The 25555-nt window shown below is 44.0% G+C and overlaps 1 protein-coding gene across 7 annotated transcripts in view; it reads right to left on the bottom strand.

The window, feature by feature from the left end:
• Positions 1–25555, bottom strand: part of Brd4 (bromodomain containing 4) — a 70340-nt gene that overhangs the window by 12675 nt on the left and 32110 nt on the right. For 5 of the 7 annotated variants that reach the window (XM_050145985.1, XM_050145988.1, XM_050145989.1 and 2 more), the window contains exons 2-11: positions 20749–21067; positions 17954–18091; positions 16546–16681; positions 14619–14911; positions 13908–14270; positions 13069–13197; positions 6623–6832; positions 5731–5930; positions 5031–5326; positions 3911–4021 (exon numbers count right to left, since the gene is read on the bottom strand). In XM_050145985.1, the coding sequence (XP_050001942.1) occupies positions 3911–4021; positions 5031–5326; positions 5731–5930; positions 6623–6832; positions 13069–13197; positions 13908–14270; positions 14619–14911; positions 16546–16681; positions 17954–18091; positions 20749–21033 (2161 nt within the window). In that variant the 5' untranslated portion in view covers positions 21034–21067. Of the gene's footprint in view, positions 1–363; positions 596–886; positions 1008–3910; positions 4022–5030; positions 5327–5730; positions 5931–6622; positions 6833–13068; positions 13198–13907; positions 14271–14618; positions 14912–16545; positions 16682–17953; positions 18092–20748; positions 21068–25555 lie in introns of all 7 variants that reach the window. The other 2 variants (XR_007592467.1, XR_007592468.1) reach the window with 2 other exon arrangements.

The raw sequence follows: 25555 nt of genomic DNA, 5'->3' as shown, positions 1-25555 counted from the left end.
AAGCAGAAACTATAAAGAGGAACTGGTGACATAACAATTGCTGAGGGGCGGGAGAGGCCAGAGAAAAGGCCTTGTCTTTTCCATCCCTTTTCAGGACATCCAATATGGCTTCTGCTCCAGAGAGGGGCCTGGACTGGTTCCCACACGTAGCAGAGTGGCGCCTCTGCTGGAATTATGGATGTAACAATCCCTAGTCCCAGAACATGCCTGGGAAAAACCCGCCCACTCAGCCTCTTACTGTAGGCTACATTCCACAAGGCTGGCCCTCACCCCGGGGAAGCCCCAATCCCTCCAAACTATAACTCCTGGACTTCTAGATGTGCCACCTGGCTCTGCACAATTCCCAATTTTGAGGGTCCTTACCCCTTTCTGAAGCAACTGCCACATTCTGGCAGCAGGATCAACATATCCCTGAAACAGGACTGGAAGGAGTCCCTCAAAGATCCTGGGACCAGGGAGCTGAGGTTGGCTTCCTGATCAAAGCCCCAAGAGTGTCTCATGGCCTCTGTCTGCACTTCCCAGCTCCAGCCTTTCCAAAACACCATGCATTCCTCTTTACCCTGGAGCTATTAAGGAACACCCACTTGCTCCAATCCTGGGAAAAGGAAATAAGACTAAAATAGCTGGACTGTACTCTTGCATGAACAATCCACAGTCCCAGAGCCTTTTCACTATTCCTATCCAAATCCATTCCACCCCAGGCAGCTGAGGTGCAGTCTGGAGGTGGCACCAAAGAGGGTGTACACACACACACACACACACACACACACACACACACACACACACTATGTAGCCACCCAAGCCCATAAACACCCGTGGAAGATACGTGAGAAGAACCAGGTATCAGCAATAGAGAACTGAAAAAGAATCTTAGGACATCCCTTACCCCACATGACAGCTGATCTGATCCTATGCTGGTGACTGCATGGCCACAGCTGGGAGAGTAATGGAAAAGGGAGAGCCACAGTGTCTTGTTCCGGCTTGCCCAGCCTAGGTCTGAAGACTTCCTAGAAGTTGGGAGGGAGGGAGGTGGCAACTGGGCCTTATTCTGCTTGTTCTAACACTGAACCCCTGAGCAGTTCCAGACTCAAGCTAGAATCAAAGCTCAATAAAAACATAACAATAAAAAACAACCCAACAACAAACAGCTGGGCTCAAGGAAGTGTCAAGATGGTCACTGGTGCTGCTACAGAACATAAGGGCATACATGGTGGCTGAAATTCGTCTAGCAAAGCATCCCACCCACTCATCTGCAGAGTGATCTGACCCTGTATACCTTGTAATGGTAGAAAGGTTCCTCTACTGAATAATTCTCTTCAGTTTCTCTACATGATTCATATCAGTGAGCCATGCCTGTAGAACTGACCCTTAGTGTTGTGTGACAAAAATAGGCCCTTTGAGAAATTTTAGCTTAAATTTAAATAGAAACATGAAGAACAAGGAAGACATAAACTAAGCCCAAAAGACCAAAGGAAAACACTTTCAGTGTCTATTCCACCTCTGCCCTACTCTCCTGTCAAGGTAGAATTATCAGTAACTTGTTAGAGAAGTTGGGGCTGCTGGGCTTCCTAGACCCATGAATCAGCTGCTAGAAGATCTGCCCATCCTGTATTCCACATCCCACAAAGTGCAGTCTGTGCGGCATAAGGAAACAAACGCTCTGTTTCACTGGTGTGACATTTACTGGTGTGTGCCTGTGTCCATTTGTGTCTATGTCCTAGTATGTGTTTGTACGTCCTATCTGGGGAATCTGTAACAAAAACTCAGCAGGTCCTTCCTAAGTAGTAGTATCAACAACCCCACAACACAGCACTCTGCACATAGCAGGAAATAAAAATCTACTGCTCCACTGGCAATACCAGTGGCCTAAATGAAGACAAAAGAGAGCTAGTAAGCAAAACAAAAGTGGGAAGGGCATCATCTGCAAAGAGGGAGGTGCTTAGCCCAGGCAGCCAAACAAATGGTAAGCGTTAGACGGCCACAGCCTAAAGTCTGCCGGTTAATAGCTCCATCACTTTAAATCTCACTCTCCTTCCCGCCAGGACAGCTGTTCCCAGGACTCTCGGATTACTTGTTGCACAAGCTTTCTACTTAAGGGAGGAGGCGGGCTGGAAGAAAAAAAAATCTTCTCTCTGTAACAGTAGCAGAAAGCTGCTGGAAATGTCATCATGGCAGCCATCAGGAAAGACAGGAGTACAGCAGTTGTGTGGGACCATAGGAGGATGAGGGCTATGGAGAGAGTAGCTCAAACATTTGTTTGTGTGAGGGGTCAGAGTTCCCTAATATCCCAAAGATAAGCCAAGCTATTCAGCATGTCAGGATCAGTCTCTGTGATTGCCTTTTGATTACTTAGATTCTTAGAAAAGGCTGCAAAATCTTAGGAGGAATGATCTAGAAAATACAGGAAGCACAAAAAATCCAGAGGAAAGGCAAATCTGAAGCTTGGCTGGCAATGAAAGTGAAAAGTCAGTGGCCACCAAGAATGCTAATGGAGCCCCAAGAATACATTCATTCACCCCATTCACCCTACTGAAGGCGGTGGCCCCAGTTCAAGCCGAAAGTGGCTCAGAGCCAGCGCTTCCCAGCAGGCTAGGGTGCAGCTCCCCCTGCTGGTTCACAAGGAAGCAAGGCCAGTGTTTAGGTTAGAATGAAAACGGGAAAGAATAATCGGGGAGAGGCTCTGAGGTCAGTCACTTTGCATGTGGTAACTTCTGCAGTCTGAGTTGAACAAATGCAGAACAACCAATGTAATGGATTACATTTCCTCAGTAATTACACTGCAAATTAAAAACAAGGCAGTACAGAAAACTGTCCTTGGAAAGGTCCCAGTCTACTACATGACCCACAAAAAATACCTTTTCCCCTTGACTCCCAATTTCTTTGGGCAGAGGTGGACCTGTGCAAATAACTTAGAGCAACAGAGTTCATTCCTAGCTGCTGTAAGGGAGTGTTGACCGTCCTTGACACAATCAGGTCATTATTCCACAAGTGAGGGATCCATGGAATATTGACTGACAAGAGCCATTTAGCCCACAGACCCACTTCCCACTATGAACCTCACACACAATAGCACATTAAGACCCTAAGGCTGGTTCCGAGGTGGACTGTAATTTATCTCTGCTCAGCTGATGGAACCTGACCTGCCTAGAGGTAACCCCACTCACACAAGCCATGTGTCAGGCAACTCAGGTATACACCATGCCTTTCCCCCTATCTTTCCCTTGAAGCCTATGTGAGCACCTGCTCCTCTGGGAACAATGAAGAAAAAGTGTATTATCTGGGAAAACAACCTGTTCCCATCATTACCACCTGCTCCTACCCTCCAGCTCTGCAGCTGCTGCTCAGAAAGAACACAGGAACTGAATACTCTTGTATAGGCCCAAAGTACACAAGAAAGGGCCAGGAGAAGAGCAAGACATACATGTTCTAGTGCACAGATAGAGCAGAGCTGGGAAGGAACAGCCAACACAAAACAGCACTGAGCACACTGTAGAAAAGAAAATGGCAATTCCCAGGGTTTAGAGCCCAGGGCTCAAAGCTGACTGATCATGCAGGCTGCCAGATGCAGGTGACTTGCCTCTACTCTGCTACAATGTGGCCAAAATTGCTTCCATGCCAACTATGATGCCAGAATATTGAAAGGGAATAGGAGCATTCCACACCAAGGTTGATTGGGACCCTAACACCTACAGTCCTCAGGTCTGCCCTCTACCCTCATGGAAAGAAAAAATTGCTGCTATACAGGGTGTCTTGCTAACCCTGCAGTGAGAATATGGTGAATGGGTAGCCAGCAAGGCCCAGGCAGTTCTCAGAGACCACCAACTCTGAGCTCTTGAACAACCTGGACAAAGGATACTATGAGGGACGAGTGGGGTAGTTTGATAACATATTTAAACAGGAGTCAACTAACCTGTTTCAGAGTCTTCACTGTCAGAGGAGCTGGATTCGCTGGTGCTCTCCGACTCAGAAGATGAGAAGCCCTTCATCTTGGAAGAACCAGCAATCACATCAACTTTTTCAGCTGTAACCCAAATAATAGACCTGTATCAGAAAGGATACCCGCCCAGGCAGCTGCTGCTAGCCACAGCACACTCCCATTGTCCAGAGGAAGGATCAGTGGGAAGCACGTTCCCCATAGGCTTATAGACTGCTCCTGACAGCTTCTACCAGTACAGACCCCAAGAGCCACACACTATTCTCACTGGTAGCCTACTATACACTAGCTAAAACAAAGCTTGTGCTGTAATTTCAATCAATCTCTTATAATACCCTCTGAATGGTTTCTCATGGATTCAGAAGACCAAGCAGAGCAATAATTTCTTCATACAATATACTACTAGCCTTGGGTAAATAGGCATTCTTCATATAGGATATTATGTCCAAAGCACAGCAAAACATGCAAAGAGCTCAAGGGTTCTCCGAGCCTTCCCGATTAGTTTTATGAGTGAAGTCCAAATAATGTCACTAAACAGCAGATCCAGAGCAAAGTTCTAAGGACTAAGAAAGCAGTATAAAAATACTTTGACAGATATCCCAAGCTAAACCCTCTAGCAATAAGAGGGAAAGGCATAAGCCAATGTGAAGCATGCATAAAATGAAGAGATGTCTGGAAGGCTAGTAGTAGGGATGAGGTGAACATCAGTTCTGTTTGCAAAAATGGGGCTGAGTACTGAACTAACATAATCACACATTCCTGGGAATTCCAGGCACCCCTTTCCTCCTGGCCTCACCTCAACAGAGGTGGGAGGTCACTTCTGGAAAAGACTGTATGGCTGGCTAACAGAGAAGTAAACAGCTGCTGTCAAGACAGGTTCAAGAAGGCTTCAGCAAACCACCAAAGAGGTCCAGAAAAGAACCGACAACCCAGGATCCAGTGTGGTATCATTCTTGGGGTTTCTATGGCAAAGGTATAGAATTCATATATGTGGGAGTGGATGAGCGAGTGGTGTTTCAAGTGTGGAGTGCTAAGTTGGAAGAGGGCTAAGGGTTTCCACGGAAAGGATCCCTATACAGAGAGTTCCCAAGTATACCTTGAGGTTTTCTTTTCTTCCGCAAACAAGAGGTGACGTAGCGTTCTAACTCTCGCAGTGTGGACGGTTTCAGAGTCTCAAAGTCAATTTCAATCTCATCAGGGTTGGAGTTCTTGAGTGATGGCTCCCTTGACTGGATGATATGTACTACACGGCCCAGCTTCTCACCAGGAAGTTTGTTAATGTCTAGACTTAGCTGCCTCTTCTCCTCATAGGACATGGGCTTACACTTGTCCTCTTCCTCTGATTCGTATGTGGGAGGGGGCTTGCTCTTCATGGGTGCTGGTTCCTTCTTGCTACGAAGGGATGATACAGACAGTTAAGAATGGGTCTCCTGAGTAAGCTGTGCACACATCCCTCCAAAGTATGTGGGTGGGTAGGGGCTGACTGCCCACACCCAACTGGAAATAGGATTTAAGGCTACTAGCAATCAGAAAAACCAGCAGGAAATCATAGCAGGTGTCAGGAGCTAAAGTTCTGTTATGGCTCCACGGTGGCTACTTGTACTCTCTCTCCTCAAATAGTGAGCTACCAAAGTTCACGAAGGGAAAAAAGCAGAAGGAGAAATAACAGCTAAGTGCTGATGACAGGGCACCAACTGGGACTGGTGGCTGCATCAACAGAGTGGTCTTTGTCCCTACCATGCATGGGTTTCTGGGGGTCACCACTTCCAAAGACAGAAAAATTGGGAAGTACAGACCTCACATTGCTGTTGCTGCTGTTATTTTTCTTTGTCTTTTTCGGGGGAAGTTCCTTGGCTTTGCTTTTCTTATTTTCCTCTACTTCCTCTTTCTTTTTGTGCTTTTCCTTTTTCTTTTCCTTCTTGTCCTTCTCTTTTTTCTTTGGTTTGTTCTGCTGAGGCTGTGAGAGGGCTGCAAGCTGTTCATGCACTGCTTTGAGCTGTGGAGCAAGCAAACAAACAAACAAACAAACGAGATCAGGATTGGGCCAGGCATTTAGTCTCCTTCCTTCACTTGGGAGGCAGAGCTAGGTAGATCTCTACACGTTCTAGGTCAGCCAGGGCTACAGTAGGAAACCTGTTGCAAAAACAAACTAACCCACCTAACCCTGGAGTACAGCTCTATGTCATGGAAACAATGTATGCTTGGGTATCAGGCTGTGGGCATGAGAGAAACATAAGATAGGCTACCATGGACCTGCCAAATTAACGAGATCCCTAAAGTGGCCACCCACTACTTGATCTCCAAGGATTGCTATATCTCTCTAAGAGGAGCTTCTCAAGTTAACAGATGTTAAATTTCCTAGCTATCTTAGTCCCAGGATGTTTCTGAGGAGAAGGTTTCTAAAATGCTAGGTAAAGCGTGTACTGAAATATTGGGGCATGATGACCAATGCAAACATTAAGATTACTGTAGGCAGGCAGCTTCAGGATTCTGAAGCCCATGTGTCCAGAAAATATCATGCCTGAGTCCTATTTAAACACACAGCTCATATTTCTACAGGATTAACATTCTATTGACTAAGAGGAAATACCAAAAGGGAATCTTTGGAAAAGTAAAATCAAGACATCTTTTGGAAACCTCTGAGAAACTACCCTGGTCTCTGGGGCATAGAACCACAGGTTCTCTTACCTGCTCCTGGAGCTCAGCCAGCCGCTGGGCTCGCTCTTCCTCAGAATCATCAGTGGAACTGTCACTGTCGGAGGAACTATCACTGCTGCTGTCGCTAGATGAGGGTGGGGCCACAACCTTTGTAGGGGGTGGCACTGCAGGGGAGGACACTGTAACTACTGGTTCTTCAGGCTCATCAGGCATCTTGGCAAATCGCATTTCAAACACATCCTATGGAGGAAAAGCTATGCCTATGAGGATGTTCAGCTTTTAGAGCCTCTTCAACCAAATCAACAAGAAATAAGAGATTATAGGATAATCCCACCCCCGCACGCGTGCGCAAGCACACAAGGCTTTACAACCAGTCCTGATCTGGCTGAGCATTCATTCCCTAGAGGATATACAGAAAGTCAGGTGAAAGACCAGTCTGAGAACATTAGTTTGAAGGTGCTCAGTAAGCACTAGGCCAGGTCTGTAGCAGTCTGACAGGAGCGCTTGCTTACCTTCCCAAAGAGAGAAAACAGTACTAGCAAAGGCTCTGAGTTGAGCATTCATGGCAGAGTGCACGTGTCTGCATCTGTCTTGCTATAACTCAAGAGTGGTCCATGTACGCTTAGTTGAGCAGATGCAAATCTTTGGCTCAGGCACCTCCAGCAATGTTGGGAAGTGGAATGGGATGTTTATGACAGGTATTAGGAAGGAGGAGTACCTTGTATGGTAATAATCAATCAGAAGAGAAGCCAGTGATTCTGGGCACAGCAACTCACTTCAAGAGACTCTGAAGACCAGCTGAGAGTTACATGGAGTAATAATACAACTCATGGAGCAGTAGTCCTTGCTTTCCCTCACAGGGATCAAGTCAAGCAGCAAACCAAATAGCAGACGACCCCCCCCCCCCAACAGTGGGGACTCCACAGTCAATTCAATAATGACTTGCAGAACAGACATGTAAAGAATAAGGCTGGCTTCCCAGAAAGATCTTTAAGAATGAAATAAAATGAAGGCTAGATCTAGGAGGAATTAAGAGATGGGCATGTTACGGTCAAAATACATTAAAATTTCAAAGAATAAAATAAAACGATCAGTGTAGCAATTCACACTGAAGGAACATTCCTTTTGCTGTGTCCCTGCTTCAAAAGATGTGTGTATAGCCAGAGTTTTCCTATCATGCAGCTGCTCTCAAATAAGCACTCAGAGGCTTACATTAACTACAAATGCTCAGCCAATAGCTCAGGCTTGTTACTAACTAGCTCTTACAACTTTACCCATTTCTATTAATCTATGTGCTGCCTCTACACTCGTGGCTTTCACCTCTGTCCCATTTTGTGTGTCTGACTTTTTCTTTGGCTGGCTGACAACTCCTATGACTTCACACTTCCTCGTCCTATCATTCTCGGTTTGGCTTTCCTACCTAACTTTATCCTGTTCAGCTACTGACGAGTTTGGTTGCTTATCAAGGCAACCATATGACATAGTCACAGTGTAAAGGATGATTATTCCATGGCAAGTATGTGCGTTCATCTGTGTATTTGCTGCTGAGAGATGTGGTGGCTAAGTACTAAAGTTAATGTTTTAACTCAGGACACACTCAACCTTCCAGACGCCTGTCCTGAAAGCTCCATAAATAGGCATCTAGGAGAAGATGCCCTCTACAGCAGATATCCATGTAACTATGGTACTGTTTCTCACATTTGCAATACCATTATGCAAAGCTTGGCATCCTCCCATAGTAAGGTCTTATCTGGCATTCTGTTCTGTGTAAGTGTAGCTGATCAAGTATTAGGCATGCAATGACTTCTTAATTAGAAATAAATTAGAGCAAAGCCCTGGACAAATGTATAAAACAGGAGGTGACCAGCACTGGACGAGACAGAAGACCAGGAAAGAAAGGGGTGTCACATCAAAGCAGAGGTCCCTTATTGAAGCAACTAAGACTCCTATTCCCAAAACACTTGCTATGTGGCAGAAGCTCAATCGACTACTCAGGATCTTTAACACAGACAGGCTATGGCCCCTCAAAAAGCAGTCCGGTGGTAGTAGCATAAATCTTTTACTCTAAATTTGAAGCTAGGCTGGTCTACAAAGTATATTTTAAGACAGTCAGGGCTACACAGAAACCCTATTTCCAAAATCCAACCCCCGACACAGACACATACGCATGCACGTAGCTAGAGCCATGGGTGTCTGTTAAGACGGGCCTAGGGCTGGGCAGTGGTAGCATGTGCCTTTAACCCCAGAACTTGGTAGGCAAACACAGGTGGACCTCTGTGGGTTCAAGGCCAGCCTGGTCTATATAGTGAGTTCCAGGGCAGTCTCCAAAGTACAGAGACACTCTATCTCAAAAGAACCAAAAACAAAAGACCAGGTCTAAAGCCAAGCAGAACAGACCAATATAATGAGAAGTGCCAGGACTTTATAAGGGAAGTGACCAATTCTCCTTCCCAGAACACAGGGAAGACACAAGGAAAAGCTGTATCAGGCCTTGTATCTATATCTACCCTTCCTTTTTTTTTTTTTTTAAATTAAAGTTTTATTTCTTATATATACAACATTTTGCCTCCATGCATGCCTTGAGGCCAGAGGAGGGCACCAGATCATTTTACAGATGGTTGTGAGTTACCATGTGGTTGCTGGGAATTGGACTCAGGATCCCCGGAAAAGCAGCCAGTACTCTTAACCTCTAAGCCATTTCTCGAGCCCTTGAAATACCCTTTACAATAGAGAAATTTCCCGTTTTTCAAAACTGGCTGTTATGGACACGAGCAGGGTAGACAGCACTCTGAGGCTCCTTCCATTCTCTAAGTGCTCTGACTTGTCCAAATAACAAGTAATACATGACAAGAAGCTGGTCAAGGTGAGAAAACAGCAACAAGCAGAAATAGAGCTACTGGCTTCCAAAACGTGTTCAGTTATATGACTCATCCTTTTCTTTTTGTGGGACCCAGGAATCCTGCTCTACTAGAGACAGAAGCATCAGGAAAACAGAGCTATGGGAAGACGACCTTGCTGAGAGCTTCCTACCTTAAAAAAAACCAAGAGAACCGTGGAAAGCAGGACCATCACTGAACACAAAGCAGTACTAAGAGGAAACAGCAAGGGAGCAGAAAGAACTAGGAGGGACTAGAAAAGATGTGTAGAACCTCACTCAGAAGAACACCCAGGTCGAGAAGAGAACATAGATGGCTGTAATGGGGCAGTGACAGGAAGACAATGGTTTCAAGAGCAGTAACAATAGCACTCACCGGGAATATAACAATCATCAGATATCTTGTTGGGCTCAAGGTAGGTTCAGTTGCAACTAAAACTCCATGTCTAGTATTTTGTGTGTAGGTTAGAATATTAAGTAGCCTCACCTAGCCCAGGCTGTACATGATGCATAATGGAAAGATAAAAGGGGGCGGGTGAAGCTCTTTGAGTTTGTGGTCATCTTGGTCTACAAAGCAAATTTCAGGACAGCCAGGGTTACAAAGAGAAACCATCTAATATAAACAAAACAAAAGCATAAAAGTCCTTTCAGTCAAATTCAGATGCTAGGTTGTCTGTCCAAATGGTCTCAGATGAACCAGTCCAGAAGTCAGAGATGTAGGTACAAACCCAAAAATGAAGTGGATGGATCCTTTTCTATATTACTTTTCCAAGTAAATTCTACTCTTGCAGCACAGCCTAATTAAGAAACCAAAGTGGATCTCAATACTCATTTTTAAAAATTTTGTTTGAGTATAAGTGCCTGTGTGAATATATACTTATGGAGAGGGAGTGTGTGTGCACACCTATGTGCACACTTGTATACCAGAAAAGGACATCAGGTGTCTTCCTATGTCACTCACCTATTTCCTTAAGAACATGGGCTCATGTTTTCTTGGGTAAGAAGCTAGCAAGGGTTAGCTATCCTGCTGTCTCCATTCCCCTCAGAATTGGGGTTATAAGCATGCACAGGATGCCTGGTTTATTATGTGCGTTCTGAGATCCAAATTCAGTCCTCATGATGCACAGAAAGCACTCTTAACCACCTAGTCATTTCTCCAGTTTCATCCCTTCAGTATCTCTTAAAAAGGTAAGCAAAGGTGAGTTTTGTGGGCCCCTTTCTAACCATTTATAGCATTCTAAGATGAGGGCATTTAGGGAAAAACACAAAGTACAAAGATTCTACAAACACAACTGCGTTCCAGCAGAAAAACTCCCCTGGCAAAAGATAATGCTACTTTCAGAAACATTGGCAAAGAACCTCTACCCCTGCCTCAGGTAGACCCTCTGAAGAATAGGCATCTCATCTAAGTTGAGTTTGTTATCAAGTCAATGCCTAGGAAAAACTCATCTCTTGAGGCTGATGAGTGGCAAATAGCTTGGCGATCAAAATGAGAGTTAAAATGACACACTCGGACAACTTCACCAAGAAAAGAAAGGCACACAGGCGCATAAGCACACAGACAGACAGACACACGCACCACAGTCCTTAAAAAAAAAAAAAAAAAAAGGGCCTCCTTCAGAGAAGTAGAAATTGTAAAAAGGAAGTAATGGCAAGGTCCCAGGACTGGGGGGGGAGGGGGGGAGAACAGATTAAAAAAAAAATCCAAAAAGGAAAGCTAGATAGATAATACAGTGATTCCTTTTTTTTTTTTTCCCCTCTTTAATAAAGAGGTTCAAAGCGGGGAGGTGGTATACACCTTTAATCCCAGCACTCAGGAGGCAGAGGCAAGCAGATCTTAGTGAGTTCAAGGCTACCCTGACCTACAGAGCAATTCCAAGACAGGCTCCAAAGCTACACAAAAGAACCCTGTCTCAAAAAAACAAACAAATAAAGAAATAAAACAAAAAAAAATCCTTCTAGCCTGAGCATGCATTTGAATTAAGAGCCAGTTCAACACTAACAACAATCCAATCCTCCAAACTGAAAATTCTCTGCACCGAAGGCAACCCATCCAAATGGCTGAAGTGTCTTAATTCTGGTGAAAGGAGAAGATGCTACTGCTATCATGTAGCATGTAGTGAAGCCAACAGAAGTAGGGAGGCAGGGAATCCTTGGGGATGAAATGGTCTCTGTGTGACAAAGACCAATGAGTCACCAATAGCTTTGCAAATTCTCATCTCTGGCCTTGAAGTACCTAGAGATTGCAAAAGGAAACCTTGAGATCTACAATCAACATACCTGTGTCTCTTAACAGCAGGTTGCTCAGCCTACAGACCACTGACCTGAGAGCAATAGCAACCAATGCACTAAGGAAGAAATGGCTGGGAATTATGATCTTATATGTTTCCTTTAAAAAAAAGGCAGGTCTGGAGGCTGAAGAGATGGCTCAGTAAGATTGCACCTTACAGGTCTCAAGTTCAGTTCCCAGCACCCACGTCAGGAAGTTCATAATTCCCTTTAACTCCAAATCCAAGGCATCCGGTGTCCTCTTCTGGCCTCTGTGGGTACCCATATACATGGCATACACAGACACATACATAAAAATAAAATTAAAAACAGTAAGTAAAAGGCAGGTTATAAAGGGATTAAATATTGCCTTTATTCTCCAATTTTAACCACCATTAACCCACTTAAAGCCTCCTCCAGGTTGCTGAGGAGAAAGAGAAAGAGAAGAAGAAAGAAAAGCCAGCTACAGTGGCTCACATCTATAATCCCAGCACTGGGAAGGCTGATACAAAAGGATTACTGATAGTTTGAGGCCTGCCTGCCTACCTGCCTGGGTTATAGTATAAGACCCTGTCCATAAACAAAAGAAAAGAGGAAGCAGTTCATACAGTCAATTCAATTTGTGTACTCTTCAAAACTGTCAACTTTAAGACTAGAGCATGAGAACTACATCCATTAGGATCTATGACCAAACAAACCAACCTATAAACAGCCACTTTGCAACTAAAAGGCAAATGAAGGCTTCCAAAGCTGATGGGAAAATATGCCGAAAATATGCCGCTACTATGGCTCACATGTGAATACAACTGTGGCACAATGTCTACATTTGGGAGTGCCCCTGCCCACTTAAGACAGGTAGGTCTCTTCTATGTCGAAGAGACTGGGGCCAGGCACAACACGCATGCTTTTTTAACACAACACCAGAGCAACTGAATGTAGATGAAGGAGAAGGGAGAAAGGACTTTCGGTGGGAACAAAACCAGCCACCCTATTTTAGTTTTAACAACCCTGACTTAAAATGTGTATATGCCATTACTTAAATTGTTACATATGTTGTTGTTGTTGGGGGGGGGGGGGGGGGGGGGGGGGAGACACACACGCACGCGCTGCTAGTTCGATGTCAGCCTAGTCTATATTGAATTCCAGGACAGTCAGGCCTACATAAGAGAGATCCTGTCTCAAAAAAGAAAAAGAAACAAAGGAAGGAGAAAAGAAGCAAACAACAAGAAAACAAACCTCCTCCCCAGTCCCCCAGCATATTATGAGTGAAATAACAGAATTATGATCTGCCTAGGCCCATATAAGGTATAGCCTATCCTTCTCAGAGCCTCACCTGGAGTTTTCGAGCCATGGCTACCACTTCATGGTCAGGGGGGTTGTACTTGTAGCAGTTGGAGAACATCAATCGGACATCAGCACCAAATTCCTGGGCATCTCTGTACTCACGGGACTCTAGTTTAGACTGGAAATACAAGATGGATTCTAGTTAGCCATGTCTGTTACTGTTCTAAAGGAGGGTGGGTGGTGTGTGCAATGCCACGTGGTAATGTCTGTGGAAAAAAGGTGGCCTCTTAGTGGTCCTCAGTTTAATCCTGGCTAGGGTATGGGGGAGGGGGACCAGAAAATAGATTGTCAATCCAATTCTCACTATGGGACAAGAAGACTGTCAAGCCACAGAGCTGGGAAATGACCTCTTAGCACCAAGCTTTTCTACTGAGGTCACTAAGGTCTAAAGGGAAATTGAACACACAGAACCCCGAAGAGATTATGCCAAAGCTAATGAGAAGATTAAAAAGACTGGATCCAGTTGATTTTGTATGTACTTGTTTTGAAGGTACAGAACAGAACTTGGTTCAAGGAACACAGGACTGCTTCCTATTTGAGTAATGCTATTCTACTTCTAAGAGAAAAAAATAACAATTATTTAAAAAGAAAAAAAACAGCCTGGTCTACAAGAGCTAGTTCCAGGACAGGAATCAAAAGCTACGAAGAACCTCTGTCTCGAAAAATCAAAAAAAAAAAAAAAAAAATTTTGGTAAAGATGTTGGTAGATGGTGCTGTGTCTTCTACATAGAAGACAGCAAAGCCTTGCCCATCACACTAAACCCAGAGCACCCAAAGTCTAGGAGAAAATCCTTCTCTGCCCACCATCCCAGGAGCCTGGTGGCTAACCTTGATTGTGCTCATATCCATGGGATGTTTAATGATGTCACAGTAGTCGTGCAGACCCAGTGCCTCCACATCCACAGGCTTGTAGAAGGGCCAGGCATAGGCAGCATGTTTCTTGGCAAACATCTCCTTGAGGATGCCACTGCAGCACTTGAGTTGCTCAGAGATCTTGCTGCTCTTCTCTGGTGCTGGGTGCTGCTGTGAGTCCGGTACATCTTTCTTTGGGGGCTTCACAGGTCTGCTGCTCTCCCGCCGAGGACCCAGCTTGGAGGTCTTGGGCTCTGGGGCCAGTGAGGGCGGCTCATGAATGGGGTCGATGGTGGTGGGGGTGGTGGTATCTGCTTTCCTCTTCACCCCTTTCTTTGTCTGCCATGAGCACAGGCACAAAAGGCTCAATCAGAGGCTCTGGCCAGTACAGTTGCTCTTCAGGATCACCTCTGAAACCAAGCCCTGACTAGGCTCCCAACACTCAAAACAGGCCCTAAACTGCACGGAGCCCCTGTCGTACCACTGTTTTTCACAGCCGGGACAGGACCAGCCAGAAACAGAAAGGCACAAAACTGAGTATTTGCTCCCTTAGGGGCCACAGAACCTACTGAAGAGGTTTCCTGTTTAATACCACAGAGCCCACAGAAGGAACAACTAAAGGAAGCTACCTGTTTCCTTCAAGCCCGTCTCTGGTGGCAGCAGTTCACCAGTGCCCAGGATGCTCACCTTCACAGGCTGTGGGGTGGCTGCAATGATGGGCGGGTGACTCTGCACAGGCTGTGGAGCTGGAGCAGGTGGGGGTGGTGGCTGGGGGGGTACTGGCGGAGGCGTCTGAAGTGGCTGGGGAGGCACCACTGTCACGATAGGAGGCTGAACCATGAGGTCTGGGGTGACAGCAGGAAAGGGGTGAGTTGTGGCCTGCACAGGTGGAGGAGGGTTCTGCTGAGGGGTCTGGGTCTGCGGAGGAGTTGATGCTTGAGTTGTGTTTGGTACCGTGGACACACCAGGCTTTGCTGTCCCTACCAATCATAGAAAGGAGGAGGTTAAAGGGTATTCTGGCAAACACTGGCTGACCCATACACATTTATGTGGAACATTTGCTTTAGTGATTAAGACCATCCGAACATTCCAGACATCACGGTGCACCAAATGTATTCTTGTGTCCTCAGGGTTGAGGTTAGCAGCCAAACTTGCAAGGTTTCTTCAGAAACTAGCATGACCTCAACTCTCAGAGCCACTGGGATTAGTACACAATTTTTGCCTCTCATGACAACCCAGGTTGTTTCCTTGATGTTGTACCATAATACACACGGCATACCAAATCAGTATAAAAAACAAAGGATTATAACTACAGCTCAAATGTGAGCTGATGGACTAGGGACTATACCCCATACTACCACATCCTCTATACATTGGATGCTGTGGAAAGAGAACAAACCCAACACCCTATAAAAGCAAGTCTTCAAAGCCTGTAATCACAGCAATGAGGAAGCCAATGTACAAAGGATTGAGAGTTTGGGGCCAACCCAGGATATATAAATACAGACCCTGTCTTAGGAAGAAAGGGAAAAGTGGGGGAGGGGAAGGGAAAAAGGAAAGAAAAGGCACTCTGCAGCTATAGCTTCCCTGGAGCAGTGTGTCAAGATACCATATGAAGAGCAAGAGGGGAAAATCTATTTAGTTTCCCAATTTTCTTATCTAGTCACCAAGCCTGGGTCTCATCTAGTACCTGTAGAGAAGACATTTTCATGCCTGCCCTGTGTACAAAGAATCCTAACTGTTGATCCCAAAAAGTGAGGGGTAGACTCTGAATGTATGGGGAAGGAAGGGATATGACTTATTATGTGTATGTGCCAAAAGAATGGTTTTGCATCATAGTGTACATCTGTAATGACAATACTCAAGAGACACGAAGAGTCTGAATTAACATAGAGAATCTGTCTAAAAGGGTGGAGAGGAAACAAGGAAAAAAAGCGTGGGGGGGAGGGGGAGTTGAAGGGGAGCATCCACATGACTGGTTTTCTTTGGTTATTTCAAAAGCTACATTGGATTTAGTGTGTGTTTTTGCCACTTTGGAGCAAGGTGGGAGGCCAGGCTAAAAACATCTCTACAAAGAAGCAAACTCACATCCAGGAGTCATCTGAAAACTATCACTCTTTTTGCAGCTCAGAATCATAAAGGACAGAGACATAGAGGAGGCAGACTGTGCAGACAGACAAGGAAGTTATTGGCTTCAAATGACTGTGCATCAGAGGCAAACATAACTAGCAATTCAGATAATAAACCTTAAGATTTTAGGATTAGGACACTAGTTACAGTACCCACTGGTCAGGTTAATTTCTTTATTCTAAAATGGAAAAGCAGGGCTCAATAGTTTAAAAAAAATCTACAACACTGAAGGTGAAGAATTCAAACAGTGCTTTCTTTATTATCTAAGTCCATCAACCACTCAGGGCCCAGTGACTTCTGCTGGGGGGAGACAGATTTGTGAGACCCCTGAAAGCATAGGCAATACTGAAACTAAACCCATCCTGTTCAAACAGCACTCCAATATTTCCTGTCACCAGTAATCCCTGATATTCTTCTAAACTTGAAAAATAGGCAAAGATAAGGGAGAAAACAGCTGATTTGCTTGCTATTTCAAATACCCTACCTGTTTCTTTCCTCCCTCGTCCTCTTCCTTTTGTTTGGACTATCATGATCTCAGTTTCTTCTGTGGGCAGTTCATTAATTTTTTGCAAGAAGAGCTTCTCCAGAGCTTCTGCCATTAAGACGATGTCATCTCCAGGCTGGATGAGGAAACAGGTGGGGTAGAGCTGGAAGGCCCCCTCTTCCCATCTTTGTAGACAGGACACCAAGGCCACCCCCATGCCCCAACACATGGAGCATTGTATCTAGGCTCCTTCCATAATCTGGATTCCAAGGGGCCATAAAGGCTATGCTACTAGGTATCCCTAACAAGACCTCTCCAACTGTATTTCTCTTTCAGTTTTAAGTTCCAAGAAACCATCTTTGTGCCTTATGTACCTACCAACTCGGTCTATCTCTATACTCCTTGACTTTGAGGTTTATTCAAATACAACTCAAATGAATTCACTAGAAATAAATTACATAGCATTTCTTGTGACTAATGCTTTTTAGGGCTCAAACAATGCTCCCCAACATGCCCTAGAGGCAGCTCAGTGGGATTAGATGAAGCTTTTATCACAATGCCTTTATGTATTCCCACTCTAATCACCAAGTCCAAAACATGCTGTCCCCATTCAGCTCTCAACTGAGGGTCTAGTCTGTACATTTTGCTGTTCACCTAAGTGAGGACTAAGGCTTTACAAAACACAGTAAACTTCAAGAAACTCACCTACCCATCTCTTCTGGGCAATTTTACCCACTACACGAGCAGAGGTCAAAAGCTGAGTTCTGTATAGTGTCTCCCTCCAGAGTCGTTCTATTTGAAAGGGTTGGCTTTAATCACATCTGTGGTCTGAACTGTAAACAAATGATCTGGCTTCATGGCATAGCCGAGCCGAAACGTTTGGCTAGGGGGTTAGGAAGTGACCCTTGGGTCTATATATAAGACCAGGGGGACACTCAATATTATGGTCATGTCCACAGTTCCAGGAGACTGTGACCCACAGAATAGGTGGGGGTCTGCAATTAACCCCACTGTGCATTCTCACATCAAGGTTTGTGCTTGAGCGCACCTCTGCAAGACTCTAGTTGCACAGGTTCTTTCATCTAACAATTTACACCATCCCAATGGACTATCTAGTGTTGTCTGTCCTCATATGTTCTCTATCAGACATGCTCAAGAACTAAAATAAAATCCCCAGAGTACTAGAGGCAGGTACTTCAGAGGCTAATAAGGATAGTACCCTCCTCCCCACAAAAGAAACACCCTGTCTAGGCACAATTACAGGTCCCATCACCCTACTTCTGCAAGTATCTTACTATCATACTTACAGCCCAGCTGCTCCCAGCAACACTGCCCCTAGGATCCCGACAAGTGCCCCATCTTTACCTCTCATTCCCAAGCCGGACCCCTGCCCCCTGCCACATCTCACCTTGTTGTAGATGTAACAATTTGTAAACATAGTGTTGAAGTCCTGGATACATTCCTGAGCATTCCAGTAATAGTTGTTTTCCAAGCGCTTCTTTATTGTTCCCATATCCATGGGTGTTTTAATAATCTTATAGTAATCCTGAGAAACAGATCAAAGAAGGCCAGAGTCACCTGAGCAGTCATCATGCTGGACTGGCTACCTATGCTTAATCCCCTCTCTCACCACACTCAAAAACTTTTCATGGTATCAGTAAGGAACAAGGTAAAGTGGGTAAAGAAGAGATTCCTAAACACTAGATGGCAAACGTACAACCTAACAGGTTGTCTATGCAAATACTTTTTGCTAAAAGAAAGGGAGAGAGGGAGGAAGAGAGGGGATAATTTTGTATATGCAAAATATGTATCTTGATCATGTTTGCCCTCATTTCCTAGTCCCTTCATCCAGGCCTCCTTCTTATCCTTTTTAAATATTCCATTAAGTCAAATTAGTGCTGCCTGTATGCACACCGGTAGGACCATTAGGAGCATCAGTAACCTCCCAGTGGACATATCCCCAAAGAAAACTGACTGTCCTTCCCCCAACAGCCATCAATTGTCATTAGCTCCTCAGGTAGGGGTGGGGTCTTACAAGCTCCCCTTCTCTTTCAGGGTGTTAAAATATCCTTTCATTCTAAGTATCGGGGAAATCAAATCACGTAGCCTTTTAAAAGGGGGCTGAGGGACAAAGGAGAGCACCAAGATACTGTCCCAAAAATAAAGTGGACAATAAGGTTTTGAGTTGTGCCAAAACCCATAAAGAAAAGGATGCTTACCAATGTAAGAGGAGGCACATACAGGTGCCTTAATTTGGTAAGAGCTGCGTGTGCACACCCTTACCAAAAGGCAACTCAAAATCAGTCTTGTAAACCTATTTCATGCTGCCTCCTCCCTTCCCTTGAGAACTAATGACAAAACTCCTGTGGAAATCTGGACTGATTTTATTCTGTGAACAAAACTATGAGAATAGTATCTGGACCTGCGTTGCAGACTGGCAAGTCGTTCAAGGGTAAAAAAGGACAACAGTAGAACAGGGGATGAAAAGGAACTGAGAGCTAAGGGAGTAGGTTTAAGGTAGGACAAGGTCAAAATTACACGTGAAGACATAAATACAAAATGTAGAGCTAGAAGATAGCTCTCTAATAGCTCCTGAAAAGTATTAGCTCTTAGGCCACCAGCTGGTTAGATCCAGGTCTACTTAGAATAAAGGTCTTTTAAGATCACTCTTGACCAGCAGCCCTTCTTTGAAGACACGAAAATCAGTGAAATTCTAGAACTTAGAAGGTAAGGGTAGGATGGTATGGAGGCCAAAGGCCAGACTAGACTAGGTAACAAGTTCACAACCAGTCTGGGTCATGCAAGACTCTGTCCTTTTATTTTTAAAAAGGCCGCTAAAAGTGACATCCAAATTAATGGAGGGGTAGAATTCACACCACCCAAGAAAGGGAAATTCTAGCACACGTTCAGGAGTTCCAGCCTGTGCACTTGACAGATTTTAATAGTCAAGCTTCACCTACCACACTTACTGGTCAGGATATCTCAGTAACCTCCTTGCCTCAGTTCCCTAGCAATCCCCTGCCTTGGACTCTGCCCCTATTGTTTCCTCCTACAACAAAGTGACCTTCTATTCTAGCTTCTTCAAACAGTGGTCTCACATCCTTGCTATCTCACGCAATCATAAATCTGGCTTCAACTTCAGTGTCACATCTTCCTACTGCCAGCAGGATGGTACAAGGAGGTAGTATAAGACCCTCCTCTTTTTATCTCTCTGTGTTCTCTGATGTAGAAATCTGGGGACTGCTATCTGCTGGCAATTCTCTTTTCCATAAAGCCTTTCTTTTAAAGTTTTGGAACTCGCCTTCCACCTCCAGTTCCTTCTATCCCATCTGATCTAAGAATGTCGCTGTGGTTGTGTCTCCAAAGGCCAAAAAACATATTTGGTGGACACACACCGAACACTGATCACAGTTATGGTTTTCAAGAAAGGCCAGAGTAGGGTCTCACATTTTGAAGAACTTGAACATCTGGCAGAGACTAAAGACACATGAAGAGTTTTAGCTCTCAAAGACCCAACTTGGATAATGGCATTATCTACATAACACATTTGCCAGGAGTGCATGAAAACAGCACATTCCAGAGAGCAACTTTGAATTAGTTCAGACTACAGAGCTTTCTGCTAGGGGTGTATACAAATGGGACATCCTGAAGAAAGGAAAAATGGAAGGGAAGGGGAGAAAAGGAAGGAAAAACAAAAATAAAGTATGCTCTGAAGGGTGATAGGAAGTGTAATATCTCTAGGGGACCTATAGCACAGTCCCCTTCAACCATGTTCTCTGGGAGATGCTCCAATATTTTTACCAGCTTGGCAGTGCTTTGGTGGTGATGCAAGTAGCTGCTGTTGCAGTAAATCAGTTCCCTTTCTACACAGGCTGACCAACCACAGCTTAGAGAAAAAAAGGGTTTGGACTACTAGTTGGGGTTCTGATTTCAGTTCACCTTATTTTAATCTCTTCCTATACAACTTTCACTGGGGTCCCAATTAACTAAGAAATATTATATCTAAGCCAGTTAGCTTCCTTTTTTTTTTTTTCCTGTTTGATTTTTAGGACTACTATAACCATATACTGAAAGGTCACTGTGGATACTGGTGTTCAGAGTTCTTACCACAACTCTAAACCCATTTCCACCCATCTGCAAATTAATTTGCCTTCATCAGGAGACTGAGGGTGGTGGTAGTCTAGGCCCTGCCCAGCTACTCACAGGGAGGTTCAGCTTGACGGCATCCACAGGCTGCTGGAAAGGCCACGCAAACTGGTGTTTCCATAGTGTCTTGAGCACCACTCTGAGCAGATATTGCAGTTGATTGGTCTGCCTCTTGGGCTTATTAGGGTTGGAGGTCTCTGGAGGTGGAGGATTGGTGCTGGCTGCATTTGCTGGCTGGGGTTGGGCCTGGGCCTGCGTTGTAGACATTTGGGAGGTTTCTAGTCCATCCCCCATTACTGGCAGATTTCTCAATCTTGTCCCAGGGCCGCTCTCCGTAGACATGCTAGAGATCCCATCACATTCTTCACCAGGCACTCTACACAAAAAGGAAAAAAGTCCCATCAGACCACGCTAGAAATGACAAGTGACCCTGGCTGCAGACTCCAAAGATTGTAATCAATTGCCAGCAACTGGTTGGAATTGTAATAACCCAATTAAAAAGACCCTAGTGTTTCTCTAAGACTGGCTATCTAGCTAGGCCTGGTGACAAGGGCCTGTAATCCTGGTTGCGCTGGAGGCTAAGGAAGGTAGTTTACCAGATTTAAGACCTGTTTGGACAACTCAGTACTTAGTCAGACTGTCTCAAAACAAAAAATAAAAAGGAGACTGCCTGGACACAGTTCAGTAGTAAAAATGCATGCCTATTACGCACAATCCCAGTATAACAAAAAGCCTGACCATCTAGCACAGAAGATAGGTGTATATATAACCTCTCAACAGCCAGGGGCAGAGAACTCAGTAGGAGCTTATAAGGAACAAACAAAGCCACCAAGAACTACAGAGTTCACAAGGAAGAAGGTATAATAAAGGCATGTTTTGCAAATCTGTATAACCCTCTCCTCACCTAAAGACCTTTAGAGGATGCTGTAGTGTGACAGGGTAAGATTGTGTAAGCCCTTGTTTGTAACTGTGGCTTATGAAGCACAAAGTCAAGTCAATACTTCTATTTAGGCCAGGGCTACAAAGGAAGTATCAGCAAGATAAGTCTTATTCACCTGACTTTGGACAGCTTTACAATTACTGAGAACATTTTCTGAGTAACTCAAATAATGCATGGTTACTGAGTAAAGAAATCTCATAAAAGGCTACTGCTCATTAAAAAAAAGTTCATTCATACTTGTCAATCCAACTACCCTAATGAAATAAACTAATCCTTATAAATAAACCACAGCTCAAGGACTAGCAACCTCTCCCTCTTTAAGAAGTGGGATGAGGAAGGGTTTTATGGAATATAAAGCCTCGTCCTGGCATCTCTCCAACACAGAATTAGAGATGGTGAAAGGGTACCACAGTTTAAACTAAAGGTGTATCTACCTCACTTAAGTCTGACTGTGCTGATGATTAAATAAAGACCAGCCAGCCTTGAGTGGCGCATAGATGGTTGAGGCCTAGTGAGGATGATGTTGAAGGGAGGCTAAATAGATCATCTCTGTGCTATATATGCTTTGCCCCAGACACAGTGTTTACTTTTGTACATACACATAAAAAGGCAGAAATTACCTTTACCTATTTTATACACACGGGTATGTTTGTGCTGGGTATATCTATGTGTTTCAATGTGTGTAGGCCCTTGGTTGACTTTGAGAATTAACAATTTCTCTTTTGCCTTAATTGATTGAGACGATCTCTCGATCCAACCAAGAGCTCACTGATAAGACAAGCCTTACTAGCCAACTTGTCCCTATAGCCACTGTGTCCATTTGGCATTTATGTGAGTTTCTGAGTATCTGAACTCTGGTCCTCATGCTTGGATAGCAAGTACTTAATCTCTGAGCCATCTCCACAGGCCCAACTTTGAGATTTTTAAGGATGCTGTGAAAGTCTGTGAACCTCTAAATTTGTGTGTGTGTGTGTATCCATTAACATAAACTGTGTGTATGTGAATATATAGCTCCCAAAGTTCACCAACTTCTGATTAAGTATGGCTTCTTCTCAAGGACACTTTTTTAAAAGTAAAGATTCATTCATTCATTCATTCATTATGTATACAGTGTTCTGCCTGCATGCCTGCAAATCCCATGGGATTGAAGTCAGGGCTCTTCACCTCTCAGCCATCTCACCAGCCCTCTCAAAGACATTCTTTGATACCATCTCCCCTCTTAACATTGTGATAAGGCTATTTTAAGAACAGTTGATAGCTCAGCAGTGATGGTGAATGTCTTTAATCTCAGGCTTCAGCTGGTAGTACAGAATATGTGTTATCCATTGATAAGAAGTTTAGTAAACTGAGTGGATGTGACCAGTCCCACTTTGTTTCTCTGGTTCCAGTCTCCTAGTCCATTGAAGCCCCAGTAATACCCCCTGTCTTGTCCTGTCAGACTCACCTTCTTCCTAAAGTTACAACACACAGACAGTAAAATGCCAGGGAGGTAACAGTTATGAGTGTTTATTAATTGAAAGCCATCACTGTATCATCTGCCCTAAAGCGTAGAAAATCTCTTTACTTAATGTGCTAACGATGCTCTATGCTCTGTATTACAGACTTGAGCTATATTAGTTTAATTCTCACAAAAACCTTACAAGCCAGACAGTGGCATCATCACCTTCACCATGATACCTGTGACAACACAGCAGTCAAATGGATGTCACATGGAGTAGTGAGTACTTAGTGCACTCTGATTCAGAGCAGCCTCAAAAGCATAAGAGCAATAACCATGAGCATCTGCCTTGGCTAATAACACTTCATCCCTCAGAAGGCCTACCCTCACTATAGAGCATCATGAGCTGGGGCTCAAGTTAGATTTCTAGTAGTGCTATCTCCAAACATTTTTCAGTCCCAACAAATCAGTCAGAACGGAGACACCTTGTGGTAACTGGTCATCTGTTTGCAAGAATTGCACATCATTATAGGCAAAATCAAAAGCACAATTCCCCGCTGAAGCTTGGGTATAAGAAGAAGCCTGAAAGCATATAGTTTAAACTTGTTTCCTGCTGGCCAATATGGTCAGTTCCAGGCACATAGGAAAAGTACATTCAAATTCACATATATCCTTAAAACATGGTGCCTTTCTATAAGCACAAGGTATTTCCATAAAGCACTTGAGGCAATGACAGAGTCTACCACAAACAAAAACAAAGAGGTAAGGAGCACTGATACTGGCAATAATAACGAAAAATGAACAAGGACTTTGCAGATAAATGGATGGAACAACATAGAGTGAGGTAACCCAGATGCAGAAAGACAAATGTTTCATCTTATTTCTCATGAGTACATGCCCTGGAGTAACTGTAGTCAAACTTGGGGAAGTAAGAAAGGGACCACTGCCAGGGTAAGGGCTGGGGACACTAGAGAGGGGAGCAGCAGGACATAAGTGATCTGATCTGGCAAATGTGTGGGAGTACTTAGGGAGGGAGAATGGAGAAAAAAATTGAAGGAGGGTAAAATAACAGTAAGAATAAAAGTCATACTATTAACTTATTTACTAAAGAAAAACCAATATACACATTATGTTTGTGTATAAATATATATTTTAATGATATTTTCTCATTTGGGCTCGCAATGATCCCTCCTAGATCCAAAAACCACCTAATAAAAAAAGCTCCAAACAGGCAGTTGTTCGTTAGGGCAGTTTAAGAGACTCCCAAACATGCATGCTACTGCTATGCCTTTGGTTACTCTGGAGAGATGGAAGAAAAGTTCCTATTTCTGAAGACATCATGTACTTCAGACACAGGGCACAGAGGTCCCTGAACTGGAACTGACCTGAATGCCTCCTCACTGAAAACTAGCTTTTCATGGTACCTGAAGGTACTATGCAAGCTTCCAAAGGAGGGAAGCAACAAACAGACCAAACCAGGTATGCCTCCAATGAAACACAATGATGACCGGCAAGCACAGCACACAACCCTTCGTGGTAGCCAAGAGCTATCAAGATTGCACTCAAGACCTGTTCAACAGGAGGGAAAATTATATTTGGTACTAGAAACTTAGCCAACTACCAAGGGCTAGTGAAGTCATATATCTTGGAGGAGAAACTACAAGTACCACAAGTACCACTTAACTAGATCAGTATAACCCCTAACTACCTTCTAAATATTTGTCCTTGTGCCCACAGAGGAATACAGTTCTCACTTCTCGTGAATGAAACTTCTCTTTACAACAGAGACAATTACAGAACACCTCAACCAATCAAAATGCAGAGATTTATAGAGACCAGTACTAATGAATACAACTAAAATCAAAAAATTTTTTGTGAAATTACAGATAAAGTATATATAATATCACATCTGAAGCTTTGGGAGGGAGGTGAATTACAAGAGGCATGGTGACACAAGAGTAGTCTGAACTACTCTAGAGGCTGAGGTAAGAGGAAGATCTCTAAAGCACAAAATTAAAGGCCAACCTGGGCAACATAGTAAGACCTCATAAGAAGGACAGAGAAGAAAAAAAGTAAATAAAGCACAATTTTAACTGATGAATCTTTCTTAAGGATTTGAAAGCTTCCAAAAAGCACTATGGTGTGTGTACATGTACTCCTAGAACCATAGGGGCTGAATTATGAGGTTCCTAGATTTGAAGCCAGCCTTACCTACATGTGAGACCTTCTCAAAAACAAAACTTTTAATTAAAAGTCCCTAAGTTAAAATCCAGCATTAGATGCTAGATAGAACAGAAAGCCAGTATAAAAACAACCACAATGAAAGCAGTCTTGGCTGCATTTGGTTTCTTACATCTGATGAGATTTTCTCCTCAAATGTGAGAGAAACTGAGGTAACTAAAAAGAGAAGACCATGCTCCCACAGAGATGGCAATCTGTCTACTAGCTAGTCATCTTACTAAGTACACATCAATACAAACCCTTTG

The sequence above is a fragment of the Alexandromys fortis genome, unplaced genomic scaffold, assembly GCF_014885135.2.
Source record: "Alexandromys fortis isolate MF-2015 unplaced genomic scaffold, M_Fortis_MF-2015_v1.1 scaffold_42, whole genome shotgun sequence".
NCBI classification, from domain to species: domain Eukaryota; kingdom Metazoa; phylum Chordata; class Mammalia; order Rodentia; family Cricetidae; genus Alexandromys; species Alexandromys fortis.
This window is presented reverse-complemented; position numbering and strand designations above follow the sequence as displayed.